Source organism: Lepidothrix coronata, unplaced genomic scaffold (assembly GCF_001604755.1).
Source record: "Lepidothrix coronata isolate B3197 unplaced genomic scaffold, Lepidothrix_coronata-1.0 Scaffold10, whole genome shotgun sequence".
In the NCBI taxonomy this organism is placed as follows: domain Eukaryota; kingdom Metazoa; phylum Chordata; class Aves; order Passeriformes; family Pipridae; genus Lepidothrix; species Lepidothrix coronata.
Window position 1 is genome coordinate 249,697 of NW_016690190.1, and position 22,201 is coordinate 271,897.

The 22,201-nt window shown below is 40.0% G+C and overlaps 1 protein-coding gene across 2 annotated transcripts in view; it reads right to left on the minus strand.

Annotated features, from left to right (window-relative positions):
- Positions 1-5,314: 5,314 nt before the first annotated feature.
- The window catches only part of POLR3B (RNA polymerase III subunit B), a 75,439-nt gene continuing 58,552 nt past the window's right edge, over positions 5,315-22,201 (minus strand). For both annotated transcript variants that reach the window (XM_017804906.1, XM_017804908.1), the window contains 5 exons: positions 19,750-19,853; positions 18,679-18,845; positions 16,285-16,398; positions 10,544-10,717; positions 5,315-5,870 (listed from right to left, as the gene is read on the minus strand). In XM_017804906.1, coding sequence (XP_017660395.1) covers positions 5,741-5,870; positions 10,544-10,717; positions 16,285-16,398; positions 18,679-18,845; positions 19,750-19,853 — 689 coding nt within the window. In that variant the 3' untranslated portion in view covers positions 5,315-5,740. The remainder of the gene's footprint in view (positions 5,871-10,543; positions 10,718-16,284; positions 16,399-18,678; positions 18,846-19,749; positions 19,854-22,201) is intronic.

Genomic DNA, 22,201 nt, shown 5'->3' on the forward strand with positions numbered 1-22,201 from the left:
ACACTTGCTGACTTGAGTATGAGAAAAGGGCAAGCAGTCATCGATTTCTGAGCTTGCACCAGATTTAGCAGGCTTTTGTTGTGTGTGGCTGGTACCAGTTACCAGAGGATTTGTACTGTGTGTTGGAAGAAGAGCCAGCCCTAAAAGCTGTTATAGACAACAGACACAGAAAAGATCCATTCCAGACTGCATCTCAGCTGCCGAACAACTGGATGTGAAGCTGTCATATCCTTTTAGATGATAGACTGATAATAAGCTTCTTTTGATCCGCCTGGAGCACGGAGAATTACCTTCAGTGCCTGCCTCTGACTGGCAGGGGGAGGCCTGAATGCAGTTTGTTTGCAATTCACTAGGAGTTCAAGGGAAAACTGTTTCCATTATCAGAACACAATTTTAGCAAGAAATTAGAACTTTGCTATTTAGCACACCGATTCCTTTCTTAGTTTTTGAGTTATTTTTCTGTTTATAATGTTTTATTGTCAAGTAGACAATAACTACCATGCACCGTCTGGAATGGTAAAGCATATGCATAGGTCACAGTAGCTCCCCAAAACTCATGCTAGCGAAAGACAAAGGCTCTGCTGCAGTTACCAGCAGGGAATTGCTTTTGATTTGGAACTAATGTTCTGCTTATATACTGACTGGGAGGAGGGGACAAGGACATGCACAACCAAGTTATTGGAAAAAATACATGGTCACTGGAACCACCTTAGAGGTACCTGCCCCAGGACAAAAGCAAGTAAAGGGGTAATTGCAATTAGGAGAAATATATAGCTGTTGTTTCTTTTTTTCTTTTTTTCCCCTAGCAGTGATATTCAAAGAGCAATGGGCAGCTCATGAGCTTGGAAGGATTTTTTGGAAGATGGAACAAAGACCTAAGTCCATTTGCTGGGTGGACCACAAAATCATTGCTGTTGATTTTGAGACAGGAATAAAGCCATATAAACTGCTTTTTAAAAACTGGATCTTTAAAAATTCTCTGTATTGGCTCTGACCTTGGTTTGGAGCATTTAACTGAGAGTTCTCGTGTTCTGGGATGTATTTTCATATGTATGGAAGGCAAGGAGGGTGTATTTTGCCTCCTAGACTCACAGGGTGAGTTCTTCAATAACTGCTGAGACTCAAAACTGAATTAATGCAGTCTTTGCTACCTGAAAGCACAGAGTCTGACTGGGGCCACATATCCAGGACAGAGTAAGACCAACAAAGCAGTTGTCCTTATTCCTGCACTTCTCTACCCCTTCCCAAAGAAAGAACTCCACTGAAAGAGCTTTCCAGAGAAAGAGCTCACCCACTGAAACTGGTGGGTCCATGCTGAGATGGAAACACTTCATGAGGAGAATGGACTGAAGTCAGAACTTGTGTTCAAATATGTTCAAGTTTCTAGCATGATTTAGGTCTAAATAATGGATCCATTTTCTGGGCTTCTGAGCCTTAGACACAGAAACTGGAATCCGCATCCTCACCGTGCCTTGCACACGTTAAGCCTCCCAGCACTGATCCAGATAATAGCAAAGAGTCACCATCTGGCTGGATTTTACGGTTTGATGAAGTGCTCAGTTTTAAGGCAAGCACGTGTCTGGCACCTGGGGACCGTGGAGCCCTGATCCCAGTTCTGGCACAGTCTTTCTGTGGCCCTGGGCAAGTCACGTCCTCTTCAGAGGCGGGAATTCATCAAGTGCCCCGTGGCCCTGCTGAAATGGCAACGGGCTGTAAAACAATCCTCAGCTCCAATGGGAGGAGAGGCCAGGCTGGAGGGGGCTCTCAGCAGCGTTCAGCCAGCTCAGTGCCACAGCTCCAGAGGTGCCTGTGCTGGGACACGGCTGAGGAGGGTCCTGTGGGTCACGTGGGAGGGCTGCAAGCCAGGTAGGTTGTTTCAAGGCTTGTGCTCCATCACATTAGGGCCATCCTTGTCCTCAGGAGCCTCAAGGCAGAGAAAGTACAGATACATTTTCAGCCCCTGTAGTTTGGTTTTACAGCTGTGTGATGCCAGTTATTCTTGCCATCAGGCTTTACAGGTGTGGTTTGAGCAGGGCTTCCAAATCCATTTTCAGACACACAGCACTATTCATTACATTGTTATCACTAACCAGTGAAATATGCTCCAGTCTTCATAGGCTTTTAATTATGATGTACTCCCATTTTGCTATAAACCACACATATTTTTCTATTTACCATTAGAAAACATGAGAAAAGACAGTGATTTCTCATCATCATGGGTCTGTATTTTTCCTTGGTTTTCCTCTCTGTTTAAGCAACAAGTCAGAAGTCCAAAGAATTAAAAGCTCTCTTTGCTGCACACTGAAGCTTCTTTGTAATGAAGATACGGACATAGAAAACAAACCCAATTATGCTTAGTGGGAGCTCTTTACTTTCCACACCTTAAAATTATTACATCTCAGTATGCTCAAATTTCATAATATATCCTCTTTGAAAGCCAAAATTGGCCAGTCTGGTTTCATTTTTCTTTATAGTTTGTCCTTCTAGTTTCTATGTTTAGATACATTTACCTTAAAGAAAAAAAAAAAGTAAAAAACTAGTAAGGGTTATGTAAATGATTTGAAGTGAAGCTGTTTTCCTGAACCCTAAACAAATGACCTACCTTGCTCACAGTTCCAGAACAGGCCAAAAGCCCTGTGCTTTGCTCTGCCCCATTGCATCCTGCAGCCCAGCCTCAGCTTCATTCTGTTTCTCACAGCCAAACAGTAGGGCTGGACATGCACAGTATTCAACAGGGTACACAGCTTCTAATCCGTTATCTGCAAAGTAAATGGCAACTTAAACATACCATATGGAGTTTGGTGTCTTTTCTATCGCAGCACACACCTCTAGCTCATACCAGAAAGTGGACTGTATTCAGCATTTCAGCTGGGACTAACGCTCGTGACCTTCATGCCGAATAGCATTTCTAGAAAGCTTGTCCTGGACACTATGTATACAGGGAATAAAGAAGTTGCAATGGAATTAAAACTTCATGGTAGTTATCTGGCCACAGCTCCTTATGCTAGAGCCTTCAGATTTTGTCAAGTGTTGTTCAGAATATTGTATGTAATTCAGCAGTTAGACAGAGTCATGGCAGGGTTGATTTGGGCAAGTGTAGCTACGGCCGTACAGCCGCGAGCTGACATAAGACCTCTTTGTGAAGGCATTCATGGTATAAAAAGGGGGGGAGGGGAGATTGTCTGGGAAGATAATTCAAAGGGCTGCAAAGATGAGGCTCACCAAAGGAAAGTAGTGTGACAGCTCTGGGGTTCTGAGAATGTATTTTACCTCATCAGTCCATGCAATGTGATTTTTCCTGACTGCAGTAAGATTCCTTCCTTCAATTGCCACTTTGACCAACCATATTCTAGGAATCCATAGTGGCTTGTTCTGTTTCTGCTGCTGGTTTTGTAATGCTTATTCCACTGCCAAGAGATTATTTGCAGGTGTCTATTATGAGGGAACTTAGGCAGCGTCTTAGAGAAAGATAAAACTTAAAAATCAGAGTTTCAACTCAAATTTGCGCTCAAATAAGCCTCCTGTGTATGTACAGGCTTAGGTTAGGCAGCAGTGATGTGTAAATTGAACTGATGTAGTTATTATAAGATTAGTTGATAGTGGGTGATCCCCATTTACTGCCAGACATGTCTCATTTCTACGTTCTACTGGATCCATCATTCTTAAAGTTGCCCCTTTCTTCCTAAACTTTAGCTATTACAGAGGATTTCCTTCAGCCTCACAAAACCATTCATTCCCATGCTTTCACCGGCTTGAGGTAAACCAGATGCAAGGTTCCCCCTCAAGTCCACACAGAGACCTGTTCTCTCAAAGGGGTTACTCATGAGCACACTCTTTTGCTCCTCCTCTATCTCTGCTGTATCTGCTTAAATTTTCACAGGTGTAATTGTTCAGTCTTTCAATTGTTCATTGCACAGTCTTTCATGTCCTGTAGCTCCAGCCACCCAACGTGGGAGACCACTTAAGAGAGGACTAGCAAGCAAGAATCCTCAGCGAGGTTTCCCTGGTGCAGGCCAGCACGTAGCCTTAGAGGCTCACTCCCTCTGCTGGTGCTCCCGAGCGGCAGCTGGGCCATCTCAGGCACCAAAGCACAGGTTGTTCATTTGGTTGGGGCTTTTGGTTAACCTCTTCCTCCAGTTCGAAGCAGTCACTCTTTTACAACTCTTTGTAAATAACCCTGAGCTATTCAGATTCTGGTAGAAGTGCTTCAAGAGCTTTTCCAATCCAAATGGGCTGTGTTGACATCTGTGTCGTCATTAGTCCAGTTGCAAATAAAAAGGAAAAAAAAAGAAAAAAAGAGAAGAAAAGTAGAATCTATTTCTTCAGACTTGATTTTTAAGCCGAAACATAAAACTACTATTTCAAGCATTTTGGTGGAAGCTTAAAAAGCAAGCCTACTCAGGCTGATGCTCATCTGTGCTCCTTAAGCAGCTAAGAGAACAGCAGCAACATGACTGCATGAACAGTGTCAGGATCAGCAGGATCAGCACACACAATTCAGCCATATGAGGAGACAAAGAGCAACTCAGGACTTTCAGAGACAGGCAGTGTTCTGTATCCTCACTGATCCAGAGTGCTGCTTTGCACCGAAGCACATGAACATGCACAGACCTCATGTGGACTTCAGTGGGACTACTCCTTTGCTTAAAGAGTTAACAGCATGCTTTGCTGAGTAAGGGCTCAAGTGAGTTTAGGGTACTAAGTTACTTTTAGTTCATCCACTGCTTTAGTTCTAGGCCTTAGATCTCATGAAAAAATTCAGCTGTTCCCTTTCTAAATCCTTTCAGGTCATTCAAACCTGCTTCACTGTCAGTGAAGGATTTCTCGTTCTTCGTATGCTTAGTTTTGTTCTTAAGAAGTAGTTATGCCCATATATTAAAAAAGTTCTACAGTCCTATGACAGCATACATCATTACACTAGTGTTTGCAGCCCATCTTTTCAGGACTTTGAGCCTGTGTATTATCAAATCTACTACACTCAGTAGAAACTGAATGGGTATCTGTAAGCTGTATTATGCACTTGCTATGTGTGCAGTCACCTCCTCCCTTGAACTTCATGCAAACTGAGTACATTCAGCTGAAAGCAGATTACCTGCACAATCACACCGTTGCTTGCATAGAAATGCACCTGCACATTGAAATTTCACTCAAAATGTCTGATATCAAGTTCTTGAGAAAGCAGTTTAATTTCTCTAAGCTTGACACTACTTAAGAAAATTTCAACGCTTTAACAAAACACTATAGAAGAGGAAAGTGGTTTAGACATTACAAGGCTTTACCATCCTTACACAACTATCAACATATTCAGCCAGCGTTATTTAAAACGTTTATTAATCTTTCATATTACACTGGTCTGGAAAACATTTTTAACCTTTATGAATAAGATGTGTACTTAGCTCAGCTTGAGCTCTAGTCCAGCAAAGAACTTTTCAAAAGCAAGCATGGAATTGTCTGAAGTAATCCAAATGCTTTGCTGGATCATGGTCTTATTCCACAATTCCCACATGTCCTGTTCACGACTGATCAAGGCTTTTGGAACTGCTCCTAGCTTATTTTGCTGACAGACTCTTTCATGTCAATTTAAAAATGGGGAGGATACATAAGAAAGATTTCTTACTGTCTTGCACCTCCCTTCTACCCACTCATGTTTTAGAGTTATTCCTGTTCACCAAAAAACCTCCCAGTTGTACATGCTGGATTTCAGTTCTTAAGGTACGTTTTTCTATCTTTTTCATCTTGTTCATTCATTGTACTTAGCTAGTTTTAGCCTAGGTATGATGTTCATTGACTGCAGTTCTTGGAATAAAAGTTTACAGGCATAAGGTATGCGCAGGGAAGACACATGACACGACGATTTGCAGTAGTGGCACCTAGGGAAACAAACAAAAAGAAAGTCAGAGTTGGTCCATAAATGAATTTCTGCAGGAAACAATTGCCATTAGCCACTGGTTTCTTTGTCCACCTGCATTTAAACAGTGGCCTCGGTCCTAGGAAGCGCAAAGTGCTTGAGACACATTTTAGCACTTAAGTAAGTCATAACTTTAAGCCCTTAAATAATCTGACTGAAGCCAATAGGAGCTTAATGTTAAACTTGCATTTTTCTTGGAGGACAATCACAATGCTCAGGAGCTGAGTGGGACTGACTTCTACTTCTTCACCACTCACATAACTGTCAACACAAATTCAGCACTGCTTAACGACAGAAAGGAGGTGAACAAAGCTAAGTGTTTCTGAAAAAATGGTTAATGGTCTGGTTTCTGTCATATATATAGGTCACAAAAAGAAGATGCAGGAAGAAAGAAGGTTCTTTACACGCAATTTCACCCTATAATATCTCAAATAATTTCACTTTCCAGAAAAGAGGCACCTCTCAACTTACATCTGTGTGAATAGCCAAAGCTTTAGTCAAGTTAAAAAACCAGTATAACTGCTTTAACACACATTCTTTGTGCTCTTTGCTCAAATAATGATCTTAAAATTCTGGAGGAAAGGGATTTTTTGTCATATATACTTGACTACATAAGGAATATATAGGCTAGTCACTCAGTCATCTTTCCAGTATTGGGACTCAAGTTCAGTGGTGGTAGAAACTGTTTAAACTATTTAATTTCTTACTCTGTGTATACACAAAGAAAATTAAATATATTTCTTATAAATATAATTTTCCAACCTCCCTAGTTTCTCATTCTTCTGTGTATTCCATCTTTTGGTTTTGTAGAGTTGCAAAACCCAGTTCTTTGGGAAGGGAGAGTAACTAAGTACTTCCTAATGGTCTAAAAAAGCTCTTCTTTTGTTCCTGTGTTTCAAATTCATATGGTATAAAGTCATAATAGTCTGAAGATCCAATTAAGGAAGAATTAGCAACATTTCTACAAGCTTCTGAGGTACAGAATGAGGCTGAGAGTCAGCATCTACAATAAAGCCAGTGCTTAGTCTTGTTTCTGTTACCAGTGAACAACCTGACCTAGAGCATGTGGAAGTCAGTGGGGTCAGGTCCAATGGTAAAGTTCTTGGTTATGAGGGTTGGCATTAGTCTTCCAGTTACTTTTTCAGAGTCTGCTAGTTCTTGTACAAACAGACTTTAAGAGCATGTCAAAGAGCTGGTTATTTTCCAAGAAAACTGTAGTTGCCTTGACTTTCACATGGTTTTTTTTTCTTTTTTTTTTAAACCAAGAAAACTTTTAACCAATGGTACAGAAGTCTAAATTACATTTCTGCAGTTTATGATGAGGAATTAAGCTTTATTTATTCCCAGTAATTGCTTTAGCTTTGTCTAAATCTGACTATAGGCAGTAAGAAGGTAATAGACTGAATTAGGTGTTTCCCTGGAACATGCTCTCTCCCTGGTAAGGGAAATATTAGCAGGCCTTTAAAACAGAATAGACCTCAACTGCAGGTTTATTGCTGGACTGTTCTCCTAGTCCATATTTATAGGGATAGGTATATTTTTATGGTGGGAGGAAGTGATCTAAACAGGAGCTGTTCTCCGATGACAACAAGCAAGCAGTTGTTCTCAATAGGAACAGCTTTGCAAGCTTTGGAAGCCTGACGAGATACAACTCTTCTGCTGTGAGATGTTTGGCATCTGATTAGAGCTCCTAGAGACTGAGGAGCACAGACTACTCACTACACCATTCTGGGCCTGCGTTGTACTTTGATGGGGACCACCCAGAAAGTTTAAGGTGCAGTAAGCACAAAACTCTGTCAAACAGAGATCACAGAAAAAAGTACTTGAAAGACCATTTGGTACTAGAATTGATACTAAACTGGTTAGGAAAAGGCAACTGTATCAAGGCTGAATCTGAACCAGGAACAAAATTTTTCTTCATGTATTTGTTAAAATGCTCACAGTCAGAGTAACTCCTCAAAGTATCATCAAAAAAGGACCAAATTCTGCTCGTTGCATTCAGTGGAGTTCTGCCCCTGAGCATCTGTACAACAGCAAAGTTGGAAAATTTGCATAAAACCAGTACATCATAGTAAGTTTCAGCTGCATTTTCTACAGGGACAAATTCTGTCACTGCCACAACAGCCTCCTTCCTCTGCAAAAATACCAGTTCAGGCCCCAACACTGATCTGCCGTTACTGTCTTGCAGAAAAACATAACCAGTGGCTAGTCCTTGTCTGAGAGGAAAGGCTCATCTTCCTTAAGATTTGCACTCTTAATGGTAGCCACCAAACAATGTTTCTAAAAGGTTTCTTGCAGCAATGTCTTATTAATGCCAGAGTCACTGAAAAGGCCTGTTTGGAAGTTTCTCTTAATGACTTGGTCTCTACTGTGATGCTCATTATAGGGCCACTTGCTTCAGCTACTGGTAGACACAGAATATAATTTAGCAGAAACTTTCTCTTATTGATTACTCTCACACATCAGACAGCTTTTCACAGAATCGGATTGCAAGAATGTCTGGCTCTGTCTGAGACAGTAGTTTCTTTCACAGTTATTTAAGGAGTTACTAAGCTTTGCAACAAACTTCAAAAAAAATTAAAATGTATTGACAACACCTTAAAAATAAAATGTAATATTACTCCTAAAGTTCAAATTCCTAATTTTCTTCAAGGCACCCTCACTTCCTGTGGGCTCTGAAAATCTTCAAGGACTGCTCTGAAAGTCAAGGTCTTATTAAAAAAATAATTGAGCTGTATCTGCACGCAAGTTTCTTTTTAAGGCAACACTTTACACTGTTAGAAGTGGTTGGTTGTTTGACTTATGGCATGTCCCTCCTTTCACACAATTTCCTTCAACTATTATTTGCATTGTAGTAGTTTTAAGAGACCTGGATCAGAAAAAGGCCTCAGTTCTTAGATGCAGTGAACACACACTCAAGCAAAACAGGACTCTCAAAAAGAGTTACTGCACAAAAGCCAGCAGGGCCACGCCCAACTAAAAATCACCAACCACAACAGGATGCACAGAGTAGGCCTCATCTCGCCTCTGGATTACACACGTGTTTACCCACCTCTGTCTGAACTTCTGCTCCACAAGGAGCAGAACTGCTGCTATTAGCAGCCAAATATGGTGCTTGATTTCCGGCCAGAAGCCACACGCTTAGAAGAACGGTCTGATCAAGGGCAGAAACAGTAGCTGTCACTTTTACACACCTACAAACTGAGAACACACCTTACTTTCCTACTTCATTATATCATGGAAAAATCACTCTTGAAGCACTAAAGTGAATAAAGTCCAATTTCCTGCCTCTCCCAATAGATTGATATTGATATCCAAGATGTGGCAAGTTTCCAACAATGTTCTTTTGAGGTGTTTAGAAATCAGTCTTTCTCCTGCTCTTTCAAACTCTCCATCTTTCCCTGTCCTAAATATTAGAGTAACTTGTAAATTGAACTCGCACCATTTATTTTTTCCTCCCTTAGTCATGGGATTCCAGGTCACCTGTTTTCACAAAGCTTGCAAGAACATTGTATCTCAAATTCCCATCAGTCTCCTAAGTCTGTTTTTCTGCCTGTCTAAAACAAAACCAACCTAAAGAAAATGTTTCCCTCACCTCTAAAGAACATAACCAGAAGTTTGCCTATCTTCTCATAATAGTAGTGTATTTTCAGCATGCTACAAGGCAACTTTAAATCTAGCATCTCAAAACTCCTGAAGAGAAAAGATGGCTAAAGCAAAGCACACAATGCTACAAATCATGAGCTCTACACAGCTTTGACATCCAGTTTTATGCTTCCCTTACATGAAAAAAGTTTGATTGCTGGAGACAAACTCAGTACTGGTTTAGGTCTCAGATTAAGACAGCAAAACCATTAGCTAGTCTAGAGAGAAGTTGCTTAGGGACAATGCAGGTGGGCGAAGCCATCTGAATTTTCAAACAGATGCTTGTCTCTCAGGTTCCAACATGGGATCGGTGCACTTGTCTGATGCTTCGAAGAGGAACTCCTTGTTTTACAAGACTACAAAGCAAAAGGCATTTGGGAGGGACAGAGCACATGCATGGTATGATGAACTCCACAGCCAGAGAACAAGAAAGAAGGGGATGTTGCTTTCTTCTCCTATTCTTGTGTGCCCACCGTCTCCTCTTCAGCCTTGTGAGGTTTGACAAGTGATTGTACTAAGAAGGTGTGCAACCAGCCTAGCTAGTCACCTCATTTCTGATGGCAGAAATGTCAAGTACATTGACACAGTGATTTTCCCCTTTACAAAAAACAGATGATATAATTGGGCATTTGATAATCCCTTGCAAGGATGGGATGGAAGTCAGCAGACAGACTGAAAGGAACATTTCCCACAAGCACAGCTGGATCCACGGCTGTGGATGGGAATACCTGTGCTCCCACAACAGAAGAGATCCCTAGGCCATTGATTACACACTCAAATTAGTACTAACTTCAATCAGACCACAACAAAGAACCATCCCCTGTCAACAATCTTCCAAATACCAATTTAGAACATTGACACTCCTGTGATTAAGATGCATAGGACTGTTAATTGGTGTATGTGAGCACTTGAAAATGGAGAAGCACTATGACCAAGGAGAAAGTTCTGTTGCACAGAGGCATATTTACTGTGTAGCACTTGACAACTTACCAGCCAGAGTACCCCAGCAAGCCACACTGTCCACAAACATCCACTTCAAAGGCATCACTTGAAATCATCAGTCTCTCCAATAGAAGCATGCTGGCTCCATAACCTATCAAACAATCCCGTTCCATCTCCCCAAGACGTAAACCACCATCACGGGATCGACCTTCAGTGGGTTGCCTTTGAAATAAATATTTGAAAAAACGTAGTAAGTATTCCAGAACATACATTCTATCACTCTAAGAATGACTGTCTTCAAACTGCAGGAAGAGTACAAGATCAATGGACAACTGTGGTCTACAAACCAGAGTTGCTGATCTCACAAATGTGTTGCTCCCGCACTAGCAATTTGATGTAGTTTAGTTCTGTGAACAGCAACTGCAGCATCAGGCCTCAACTCTTCACCTCACAGAATGCAGCTGAGTCAGTGAGAACAAGAGATAGAACAGTAGCCAAGACAATCAGGACACAGATCTGGTATTCTTTTTTGATGAGATATTCATTATAGTTCGTAGCTGAATAATGAATCAATATTCAGCAGCTAATAAATCAATCATCAACCTAATGTTTCAGCTGAACTACAGCTAAATCTAAATTCTTAAAATAAAAATGTTTCTGATCTGGGAGAGAATACCAAAATAAATCAGCAAACAAGTAGTACACATATTGTTAACTCATTATGAAATCCTACTCTTTTTATTTTTTAAGTAACATTTATCTAGTTTGGGGTTTTTTTTTTCATGTCTGATTGCTAATAGACTGATTTTTGTATTGTATAGGTTCCTGGTTTTCTAGTTCCTCAACACAAGTCGAACTCTTATTTATTGTTTGGGAAGATTCCCTGTCCTTATAGTGCTAGAGGAAAGTTTTAACAAAGCAATGTAAGTACACACTAAAGATGTTGAGGTAAAAAGGTAAGGTACAATATATTATTTAACATTAAGACTGCTTAAGCCATTTTTTTGTTGGACACAGTCAAAACTTTTAACACCTTGTTTGTCATACTGCAATTTTGTACAGTATCAGTTCTACTCTCATGTACTACCACAATGCTGTGACACTTAAGTTGTAAATATCAGAGCAAACTATGAGGCAAAACCAATCCTAAATTCCTGAAGCACTATTATATTAAACACATTTATTATATATTTATTAAATATTTCAATCTTCATGTATTTCCTGAAACATGACAGCAAGGAGAAGAAATTTAAAAAATGTTACTGAGGTTTAACTGCTCAATGAAATCTCCTGTTTCCGATGCCTGTAGCACTGCACTTCACCCAGAATATTCAATGACAGATCTGGCCTGTAACTTTTGGAGTATATTTTGTTAATATTATTTCAAACAACTGAACTTTTGAAGACACTAAAAAAAAGGCTCTGCCAACTTATTGCAACTCAGAGAAGTGGATTTATAAAAGTTTTCAATATCTAATAATCTTTTGTAACAAGTAAAAAATACATCTAATTACCAGACCAAAATATCTTCTAAAGATATAAGTTGTATTTGTTTTCAGGGAGAAGTAGTTTCTCTTACTTCAACCACACTGGAACTTTAAAACTAATCTGCTTGTAATTCAAATCATCCTTTTCATTCATATAACCTTCTGTTTTTCCCACTGTTGGGAGAATGGATTGAAGTTGTTTACATCCTGATTAAACTCTGCAGGGCCCCCTCCCCAGAGGATGGCACCATCACTGTTCAGATGTGTTTTAAAGGACTAACCCTGTGGTGAATGCAGTTTCTCTTCTGAAGTCCCAAGAGGCAGATTTTAAAAGCAGTTTGGACCTCCAATGATACAGGCATTTGCTACAGTGCTAGAAGTGCCCGACTTCTTTCTACAAACTGACTTTTACAATATTATTTAATGCATAAGCCTACTTTTATAAGTTTCACCAGGTGCTGTTCCACAGGATAAAATGGCAAAATAGCTATATAAACGTGAGCCCAAATAAAGCCTCAATCCAACTGTGGGAGGATAAAACCTCTTGAAAAACTATGGTGCCTCAGCTCCATGGGTTGATATGCCGTGGGTTTTCCAACAGATACAGGATGAAGATTTCTAAGGCTGATAAAATCCCATTAAAAAAATACAAAAAGGCCTCCCCCCAAAAAACCAACTTGAACCTTAAGCTTTTTTATGTTTCACTCCCACTGTCAGTATGACCTCATTAAAAGAAAAGAAAACAAAAACCTTCCTACCTAAAAAAATATTTTTTCTAAAGTATCAAAAATTTCAATATTGAGACTGGGCCTTTGAAAGAAGTCTATCTTCTGCTTCCTAAGTCTATTAGATTCCTCTTCCAGCTCACATGAGTTTGAAAATTCCTCACAACCAAAAGTTGTTGATTATGTTTAAACAGTATTTATAAAGCATTTGAGCTTCCCCTTTCCCTCTATACACACGTACACTGCAGCTGTTGCCCCAGGCAACTAACTTCTTTCTTTATTCTAAATATAACATCAGAAAACAAAGCAGACTCTTGAAAACAAAATTGGGAATATAATTAAAAAGAGGTATTTTTAATATTAAGAAAAAAGGGTAAGTTCTTAAAATCCTTAAATGCTAAATAAAACACGGTGACTCTTTAAATAAAAAATAAGGCCAAGTGATCTTCATTCTACTTAACTGCTGCCTTCAGAAAAAAGCATAAAACAATTAACTTCAGTGTTTTTAAGCACATTTAGAATTCATTTGCACTAATTCTGGATTTTCTGCAAGAACAGTGGGTTCAGCTTAATGGTCTTATTCCTTATTTCATTGGCCAGTGGGGAGAAATAAGTCTTCCCCCATGAATAAAAGTAGGCCTTGTAGGTCTCAGCAGATCTCCCTTGTGCCTGTTAGGGAAAACCAGTGGCTAATTCGAAATGGAGTACTTGGCTGAAACACTGATGTCCAAGAAGTGGAGTATTACCTAAAAAACACTGCCTGAAGCAGGAGGGAGTACTGTCCTCTCCCAGCCCCAGAGCACAGAGAGGAGCCCTGACCAGTGTCATCACATTGCTTCCCTGCAGTATGACAGGAACTGGCTCTGACAATGCCCATCAGAACAACCATACATGTAGAAAGCTTATATTGCTCTCTTGTAAGAAAAACTAAAAGCAGCTTATCTATTAAAAAGATTTAGCAGGACTGGGTACCTGGGCAACACCATATATAGAACTATGTTATAAATTAATTGTAAACTACTCATGGCATTGAAATTAAGTATTGCGGTTCATTTAACAAGTACCAATTCAGGGGCAACATCCTTGTGGGTTTTGACTGTGTTGACAAAAAGTGTTGCTTTGCAATTCTACAAAGTCTTGTTTTAATCAGGACAATAGCTAGAATCAGTGATGTTCAAGAAGCTCAAGTCTTCTGCCTTATTCCAGATGGAAATATAGCTTTGCTCTGTCAGTTAAGGTACATTTGATATATAATAAAATGCTTTTCAAGACAGTGACAGCCAAATTCCACATTGGAAGCTGTTACAGGATTACTTCTGAAATCAAAAAAGAATGTTAGATGCAATCTACTCTCCAGGAAGTGCAATGGATGATAAAACAATAGTGAGTATGAAAGCTGGCAAAGCAGACTTTCTCCGCAGAGGCAGTAGCAATAACAAATGTTTAATTAGTTGAGGAGAAAAAAGAAAATTCCTAAAAGACTAGTCAAGAGGCAGCATAAATTGAGCATCCACTAGCTTTCCTGAAAGTCAGATAAAGAGCTGGAGTTACACAGTATGATGCTACTGACTGGAACAAAGAATTTGCAGAAAGTAAGGGGTGGGGGAAATAACACCACTTTCATCTTTACATATAAACATTACGCTGACTTGGAATTTAGGTTTCATTTAAATTCAGTACCTCTAAACAGCTGACAAGTTGGGGAAACAGTACAAAAGCAGATCAAGGGATTTGGGTAAGCCAGGAGGTCCAGTAAACCCTGTGCACTGTTAGCTAAGACAGACAGTTTTAATTTTCACGTGAAGCACCAATAAGATGCCTAACACCCTGAAGAAGAGAAAATGGGGCAGATAGCCTATTATTTGGGAATATCATTTATGTTCATATAAGCAAGAAGTTGTAGTAGGAAACAATGGTTGTGCTACACTTGCTTTTCTCAGTGTGATTGATGGAAAAGTTCAGACAAGAATTACGAACACTTGTCATGATTTCTTTCCCTGGTATTTACTTCCACGGAAAATGCGAGACAACTTCAGTTTGTCCTACAGACAGTGTGAGGTTGGAAAGCAAAAAGGCATAGGAAATATGCAATGAAAAGCAAAAGAGAAAGACACCTCTGTATCAAATACAGCAGAGACCTGCACCTCCATTCTCTAATAGCACATCAACAGGTAGAAGCTGCACCCATTAAGAGGACAGACTTGCTAACTTATTGTGCAGACAGATAGAGCAAGAGAAGTGGATCCATGCATATGGATAAGAGGCATAAAAATAAATTAAGAATTAAAGAATACGAATGATGATTGCTATAGGGAAGAGTAAGGGCAGGACAGACACGGCTGTGCTTACATCTTAAAAACAGTACAAAGATTTCTACTGTCAGAATCAGTACAAATTTTGACTGGTCAAAGAGTACCACCACGCAAGCAGGTGAGGTATAAGGGTGTACATAATAGTATAGAAAGAACGGCAAAGGACATTTGGAATAGTCTTTGCTAGAATATTCAAGATTAGCTGGAAATAAATTTTCTGGCAAGTTTTGGCAAGTAATCCTACTGTGATGAAGAGAGGTGAACTAAATGACCCACTAGAAGCATCCCCAAAGCCTGTGCCACTAAATTCTTTTTTGTGAGTAAGGAGTATCAGCAGTTTAGAACGTGAGTGCAAGCAGCCACAGAGCTTGGCTTTCAGAAGAAAAAGTAAGTAGCACCAGTAAAAGCAGGAGGCTTCAAATTCCCCAAAGGGTCCACTCCACCTTCAGGAGCTTATATTACCTATTACTCAGAGTATACCTGCTTGACTTCAAAATTTGACACCAGAAGACACCAACACGGTAAGTAATCATTTTGCTGGAGAGAAAACCAAGTTCAGGCTTAGTGCAAAGGAACTGAGGACATGTCTATAACTGGGCAAATAAAAATGGAGGTTCACTATTGGAATCTCTGTAACTTTTGCCATTTACTTGTGTGAAAGTGCTATTCTCCAGCAGGGATAACGGCGAACTGGCACATACCAGTCTAAATTCAGTTTTAGAATTGAATGGAAGAGTCTGCAAGGCAAAGTACAGTACACCAGGGCTGCACATTATTCTAATGCTTGCTTGCACTACACTAGGGCCAATCTATTTACTTTGTCTTGACAGAGGCTGCATCAATATTAACCTGCTGTTTACCAAAGGGTGCTGAAATATTAGAAAAAAAATTTCTTCCTTCTACTCATAACTGATTTTGTAAGAGTACAAAATTAAAGAAAAAACAAACCTTCTAAGATACCTGTGATACAGGCAATCTGACAGGAAGGGGCCACAGTGTGTACTGTGATTCAGCAGGTGGTATTTTTAACAACTGCTAACAAGTTTGAGAAGCAGACTTAGTTTTGGACCACACATTCTGGACATTCAGAACAAACTCCTGCCACAGACTACTATGAGAGTTTTTAGTCTGCAACAGTGTAATAACAGGTCATAGCATTTTGTGTCAAGTATGAGAAGGTAAACAAACTTTGTTTTATATGCATCAGTCAGCTGGGCACACTTCTGAATGTACACAAGAATTTTGTGCTTAGCCTGTAACAATACCTGGTGAGCACTGCTCTGGGTCCTCGAGCTCTTGCATGCATTTTATCCAACACCATGTGCTTTAGTTTCTGGTAATACACAGGGCCAAAATAGATATATGCTTCCAAAGGTTCCCTGAAAGAATAAAAATCAAAAGAAAACCAATATTCACAGTTATCACACATCAACTTAAGAGAGACAAGAGTGTCGTGCATAGGAGAAATTCAAAACAATTTGGAAATCGTGAGTCTTACAAAAATGTGTTTGGACTTTTTGGGCAATCAGTCTGAACCCCACTCCCAGGGAACCCTTCTGAACACTTCCAACACCATATGCTGCTGTATCCTCTCCAGAGAGGAACAAGCTCCTGAACTCTGGTCTCCTGTGCTGGGCAGACATGCTGCTACAGCTGCAGGTGCCTGTCTCAGCTGTACCATGGTAAGTCCCTCCTCTCCCTGTACAAGACTCTTTCAACAGTGTCATCAGTAACCAACACAGACTGTAAATGTATCGGTCCCTGAAGAGTGACTTAGGGTATTTCTATTTACACTCCTTCACAAAGGTAAACAAATGTATGTATATATGTATATAGGTATATATGTAAACAAATATATGCAGCATAAATGCTCAAAACACCCTTTTTGTGGGAATACTTTAAGAAATTTGCATTTGCAAGAATAGCTTAGCACTGGTGCACTATGAGCCTGACAGTGCTCATCCACTGATTCTCCCTGCACTCCACCCCTTGCACAACCAAAGATCCAGACGGGTGAAAGCCCTCCTGGAGTGGCTGTGCATGAGCACAGCTGCCCCTTCAGCCCTGCTCAGCACCCACAGGACAAAAACCGCTGCCCTGGCTGGCACTGGGGGCTCAGATGAGCTGAGTAAAGGGCTCTTGAGGATCGTGTTTAGGCACTTGCATCAGCTTGGGAACATCTGTAAGCAATAGAGGGTGTTACTCCATTCTATGAGCTGGAGTAATGGCTAAAGATTTCTGTGTTAAAAACACCCCCAACTGTAAGAACTGTGTAAGCGCCTAAAGATCAGAAAGCAACAGTGAAAAGCACTCAGTCATTTCCCAGCTACCACATTCAGCCCAACTACCACCTTCAGCACTAGGAATGACCAGATTTAACACAGACAGACTCAGCTTGGCCACTGGTTCATCTAAAAAAAGAAATAAATGTCTGTACAATGTAAAAACAAGCAGGAGACAACAGTATTGCACCTCCCTTCCAGAGTCATTACTGACAGTACGCAGTGTTATTCCAAAAGCTGATTATTGAAGAAAATAATAAAAGTTAACTGGACATCTGAAATTTGCAAACTTTCACATTGTTATGAAATCTGCCTTCAAATTTCATAACAAACAGATTAAGTCTGTGAAATTTGCTCGGAAAAAAATATCAGTATCCTTAAGCAAAGTCTCTAAATAGGGCACTACAAAGTTGAAGTTTTAGGATGGGGGATTTTTAGAGCTAACTTATTTTATTCTCCCTAGGAAATATGATTAGTCAGATTTTTTTAAAAGCTACCATGATACATCAATAGAAAGTGTTTCAACAGCAGAATATTTAATATACAATTTATGGAATATGGAGTGAATAAGGAAAACAAAATCGTATCTTTCAAACAAAAAGAGAAGCAACATATGGAATAAGTTGGTAGGAAAGGCAATTAAAATAAAAAGTATATAAAAAAAACTTGCAAAAGAGACCTAAACTCCTTCCTTGAGAAGAAGGGGACTGAAAGGATAATAAAAATAGCAGAAAGGTAGGATTAAGATACATTTTGGAAGGGCAGGCATGTGAAGCCATATGGCCTTTTCCTGTTCCTAAACTATCTTACGTTCTTTGAACTCTGTTCTCAGAAGCCAGTCTGATCAACACAGCAGGAAGTTTCCAGACTAGAGTATTATGCCAGACTGAAACATTGTATAATTGAAAGAAGAAAAAGGAAAAAAAAGAAAGAAAAAAAAAAGAGCGCACACAAAATATTCCCAAGGAACAGATGCTTGCCTCCAAATCCATATTTACAGCATTATTAAAGTCAACATGAAAATACTTATCTCATTCCAAGCATATAAGACTTTCTGCCAACAGAAACCTGAAATTTCTTACAATCTGTCAGAAAGAAAACCTTGATTTTAGCTTTCTTGTCAGGCAATAAAAGCTGGGAAATTTTCATATGTACCACAAGGGCCATTCCCATTTAATTCTTAAAACGTGGAACCACGAAATACTTCTAAGAAAAAATAAACTCATGCCATTCTTCATCCTCTTTTCTCCATCTCACAGAGCAGTTTGCAAATAAGAGAAAGTCCCTGCTCTGAGACATAAGAAGATTTTTCAGATGTGTCCCAACAGGATTTCCCACCTCTCCTGAAAAATCTAAATCTATAGAGCAGATTCTTACCCAGTGATACCAGATGTTACGTAGTCCTTCCCTAGGTAGTTATAACCATGGCGAATAAGATCTTCACACACATCCTTAACTTTACTGCCGCCAAAAGCTGTTCCATAGTGAAATCTGCCATCGAGGACCCCAGCCTTTCCAGCTAGGAGTTCAATTAACTTTCCTACCTGTGCAAAGAAAAGCAGAGTTAACAGCCTGGTCATTAGTATGGGCACAATGCTGGACAGGTCACAGCATGAGTTTGTCAAGCAAAGTGACCGACATGGAAGCCTGGGTTACTACAGGCAACAAGAGGAGTGGAAGAAACCCAAGAACAAGGAAGAACTTGTGTGAAGGGGGAAAACTGGATTCATGGCAGGGTCTGGGAACACCTCTTAAGATCTAGAGTCAGGCAGTTCCACTTTTTTCAGTTGTCTGGAGAATAGGCATCCTCCAGCGTGGCCGTCTGCTGTAGGAAACGGCCTCAGAGACTGACACGCTGCAGTGCAGCAGGGGGAACAGAAGGGAAGATGCCAACAAAGGAATAAGGATCAGAGGCTGTACCAAGTAATCAGTGAGGTCCCCTATAAAGGCCAGGTGGTGAGGTATTTAGTGTGACCCTGCAGCACAGGTGCAAGACTTGCATCAGTTCCAGTGAGGCAGGTATAATGTAATAAGTCTAGATATATAGATACATAGGTCTAGAACTGTAATCGAAAGTCCTCTTCAACCTTCACCTCACAGTCAGACCCAGCCAACTTAGTGGGCACAGGCAATAGGGAAGGAGGAGGGAGAGGAAGAAATTTTCAAACAGAAAGGGTGCAAGTGAAGTATTCAGTTGCATTCCTCTTAGCTTGATACAGAACCAAATGAGAATGATGCACAACCAGCCTGCATCCCTACTCCTTTTACCGTCAGATGTTTCAAAACGTGAAAACAGAGGACACTTATAGGAGAGCAAGCGTGTGGCATGATGACTGGAGAATACTCTCAGTGAAATCATGCTTCAAGCTTTTTTGTCTCTTCTGGCTAACCTCCTTCTCTTTCCCTATTGGGCGACACTGTCTCTTTAATTGTAACATAACCACTGACCGTCATACGCGATGGGAAGCCATGAGGGTTCATTATGATATCTGGACAGATTCCTGTATCACAAAATGGCATGTCTTCCTGAGGAACAATCAGTCCACACACCCCTGCAGAAGAGAAAACATTTCAATTCACAAAACAGCAAACCACCAGCAGGGCTGACGCTCATCACCAGATTTTCTTTAGTGTTTTCCTCCTCCTCTCTTTCTCATGGATCACTTTTTACCCAGATTCATTACCGTGACCAGTGTTCCCAACCTGCAGACTAGAAGAGAGCCCTTGTCACAGGAATCTCAAAATTAGCATATGCTTACATAAAGCTCTCAGTGATTTGTGAGTTGGCAAATTAGGAAAGAAAGTTTCGGTCCAGCTTTCAGAGGCAATCAGAAACTTCTGTCCAGTCAGACTGGAACACCTCAAGGGAGACCTGTTTTTTAAAGCTGATGCTATAATTTCCTGGGAAAAAAATTACGAAAGGTGGCCTCTTACAATATGTCTTTGGACATACAAAATTATTATTGATTTGAAATTTACCAGATGTATCTTTGCTAAATTCTGTCAATAAAAACATATCAACTTGGGACTTTGACAATGACTGAGAAGAGATAAGCAGGGGAAAATACATAAAAAAAACAACAAAGATTTTTTCAGGTAACATTCATTTGCTGAGCAAAGACTGCTTTTGAGAATTACAAAGTACAATCCACTCCACAGACTGTTTTGATTTTGTCAGTCCATGAACACAAATTGTTCCTTTAAAAGTTTCGGAAGCTTTTTTCAGTCTCTATCAGTACTGGATGTAAAACAAAGAAAATCCTCCATACTCTAGAACTATTGAGGAAAGAGTAAACAGAAACACACAAACTCATTTAAAATGGTCTATCATGCCTCCCAAGATTTTCCTTACAACCCTTACAACTGTTTCTACAGTGAATTCTACAGATCAGTGCATTGCAATTATAAATGATCAAGAGATTTGACATTCAAATTCAGGTGCTAAAATGCAGCTGCTTAAGCCCATACTCCTTTGAACCAAAGTTACTGTTTCAGCTGGACAATTTCTTCCAGAAGCCCTTAGAGCTGAAAAGGTCTGCAAGCTATCTGAGATCAGCCTACTGCAACTGTGCCAGAGCACACTTTGGGAACAGTCTTGGAGTGGAGGGGGCTCCTGGAAGACTGAGGGTACTGGTTACATCCCTAAAAAGGCATCCCCCGACCAGCCAGTTCACAGGGGGATATTGGCGTCTGCTCAGGAGGGAGCTCCTCTTCCACTGTCCAAGCAAGACAGGGATAGGTGTATGGGACAGTAGTTAATGGAATGAGAATGGTAAGTGTGGGGGAAGGGAGCAGAAAAAAAAGGATTGGAAAGTCTGGGGCAAAGGGGTGTGTGTGCGTGCTGTTGTATTTAGTTTTTAAACCTACTGAAACTAATTTTCATTGTTCTACTGTGATAAATCAATAACATCCTTCCATCCCGCCCTTGCCAAGCAGCAATCATTTGCTGAAAATGAAAAAAAAAAAAAAAAAGGCAAACCAACTCAAAACAACACACCAACACCCTATCTCTTGTGTGCACAGCTTTTTGTTTCGTCCTAAAATTTTATACATACTTTCTTGTATATGTAATACGGTGCATACATTTTGTCTTATTTGCATTTACTTCTAAGAAAGCATTAGGTTGCATCTGGACTTCATGGCACCTGTAAGCCAAAAATTAAATCTTAGCTAACTTAAAATTACTTTAGGCTCTGCAAACCTTTTATATGCCAAGCTGGTTCCCATAGCAGACAGGCACTGTGTTGTTTGTTTTGTGTGAAAGTGAATGATAAAAGATCCATGAAATCGACACAGAAAGGCAGAACAGCAGAAAGAACTGAGGGCTCTCCATCATAGCGGCTTCTACCCTCCGCTGACTTGTGTAACAATAGGACCTACACACCCAACTGCAGATCTAACACAGCTGTGCATTTCATTAGATGAAGAGCACTAGTGACACAAGTAAATAATTAACTTATTCTGGTCCGCTGACTGTGGTTATGAGACCAGTCATAGCTGACAGATTTTAATACAAGTTAACACAAAGACGGCATAATGAGCTTAGAAGTTAAAAACAAAATATTTAGACAGAATCCAGCAATGTGAAGCTCACTAGGCCATTTATAAAGTTTTCTGTTTTACAGAGGGAGAAAAAAAAAAGAAGAAAGAAAAAAGGGAAAGCTAAAAAGCCTCAATTCTAAGCTTCTGTATTTTAAGAAATCGCTGAGTTTTTAACAGATCTATAGCATGTCTATGTGTATTTAGAGGACAGAGAGAAGCTTCTTTCTCCCCTATGTTTTAAGAAAGTTCATTTTTACTCATAAAAAACTGTTAAAAAAGCTGAAAGGTACCTTTCCTACGCACAACACTACTTCTAGAAGCAAATAACTTCAATTCATTTTAAAATGTAAACCTGGTT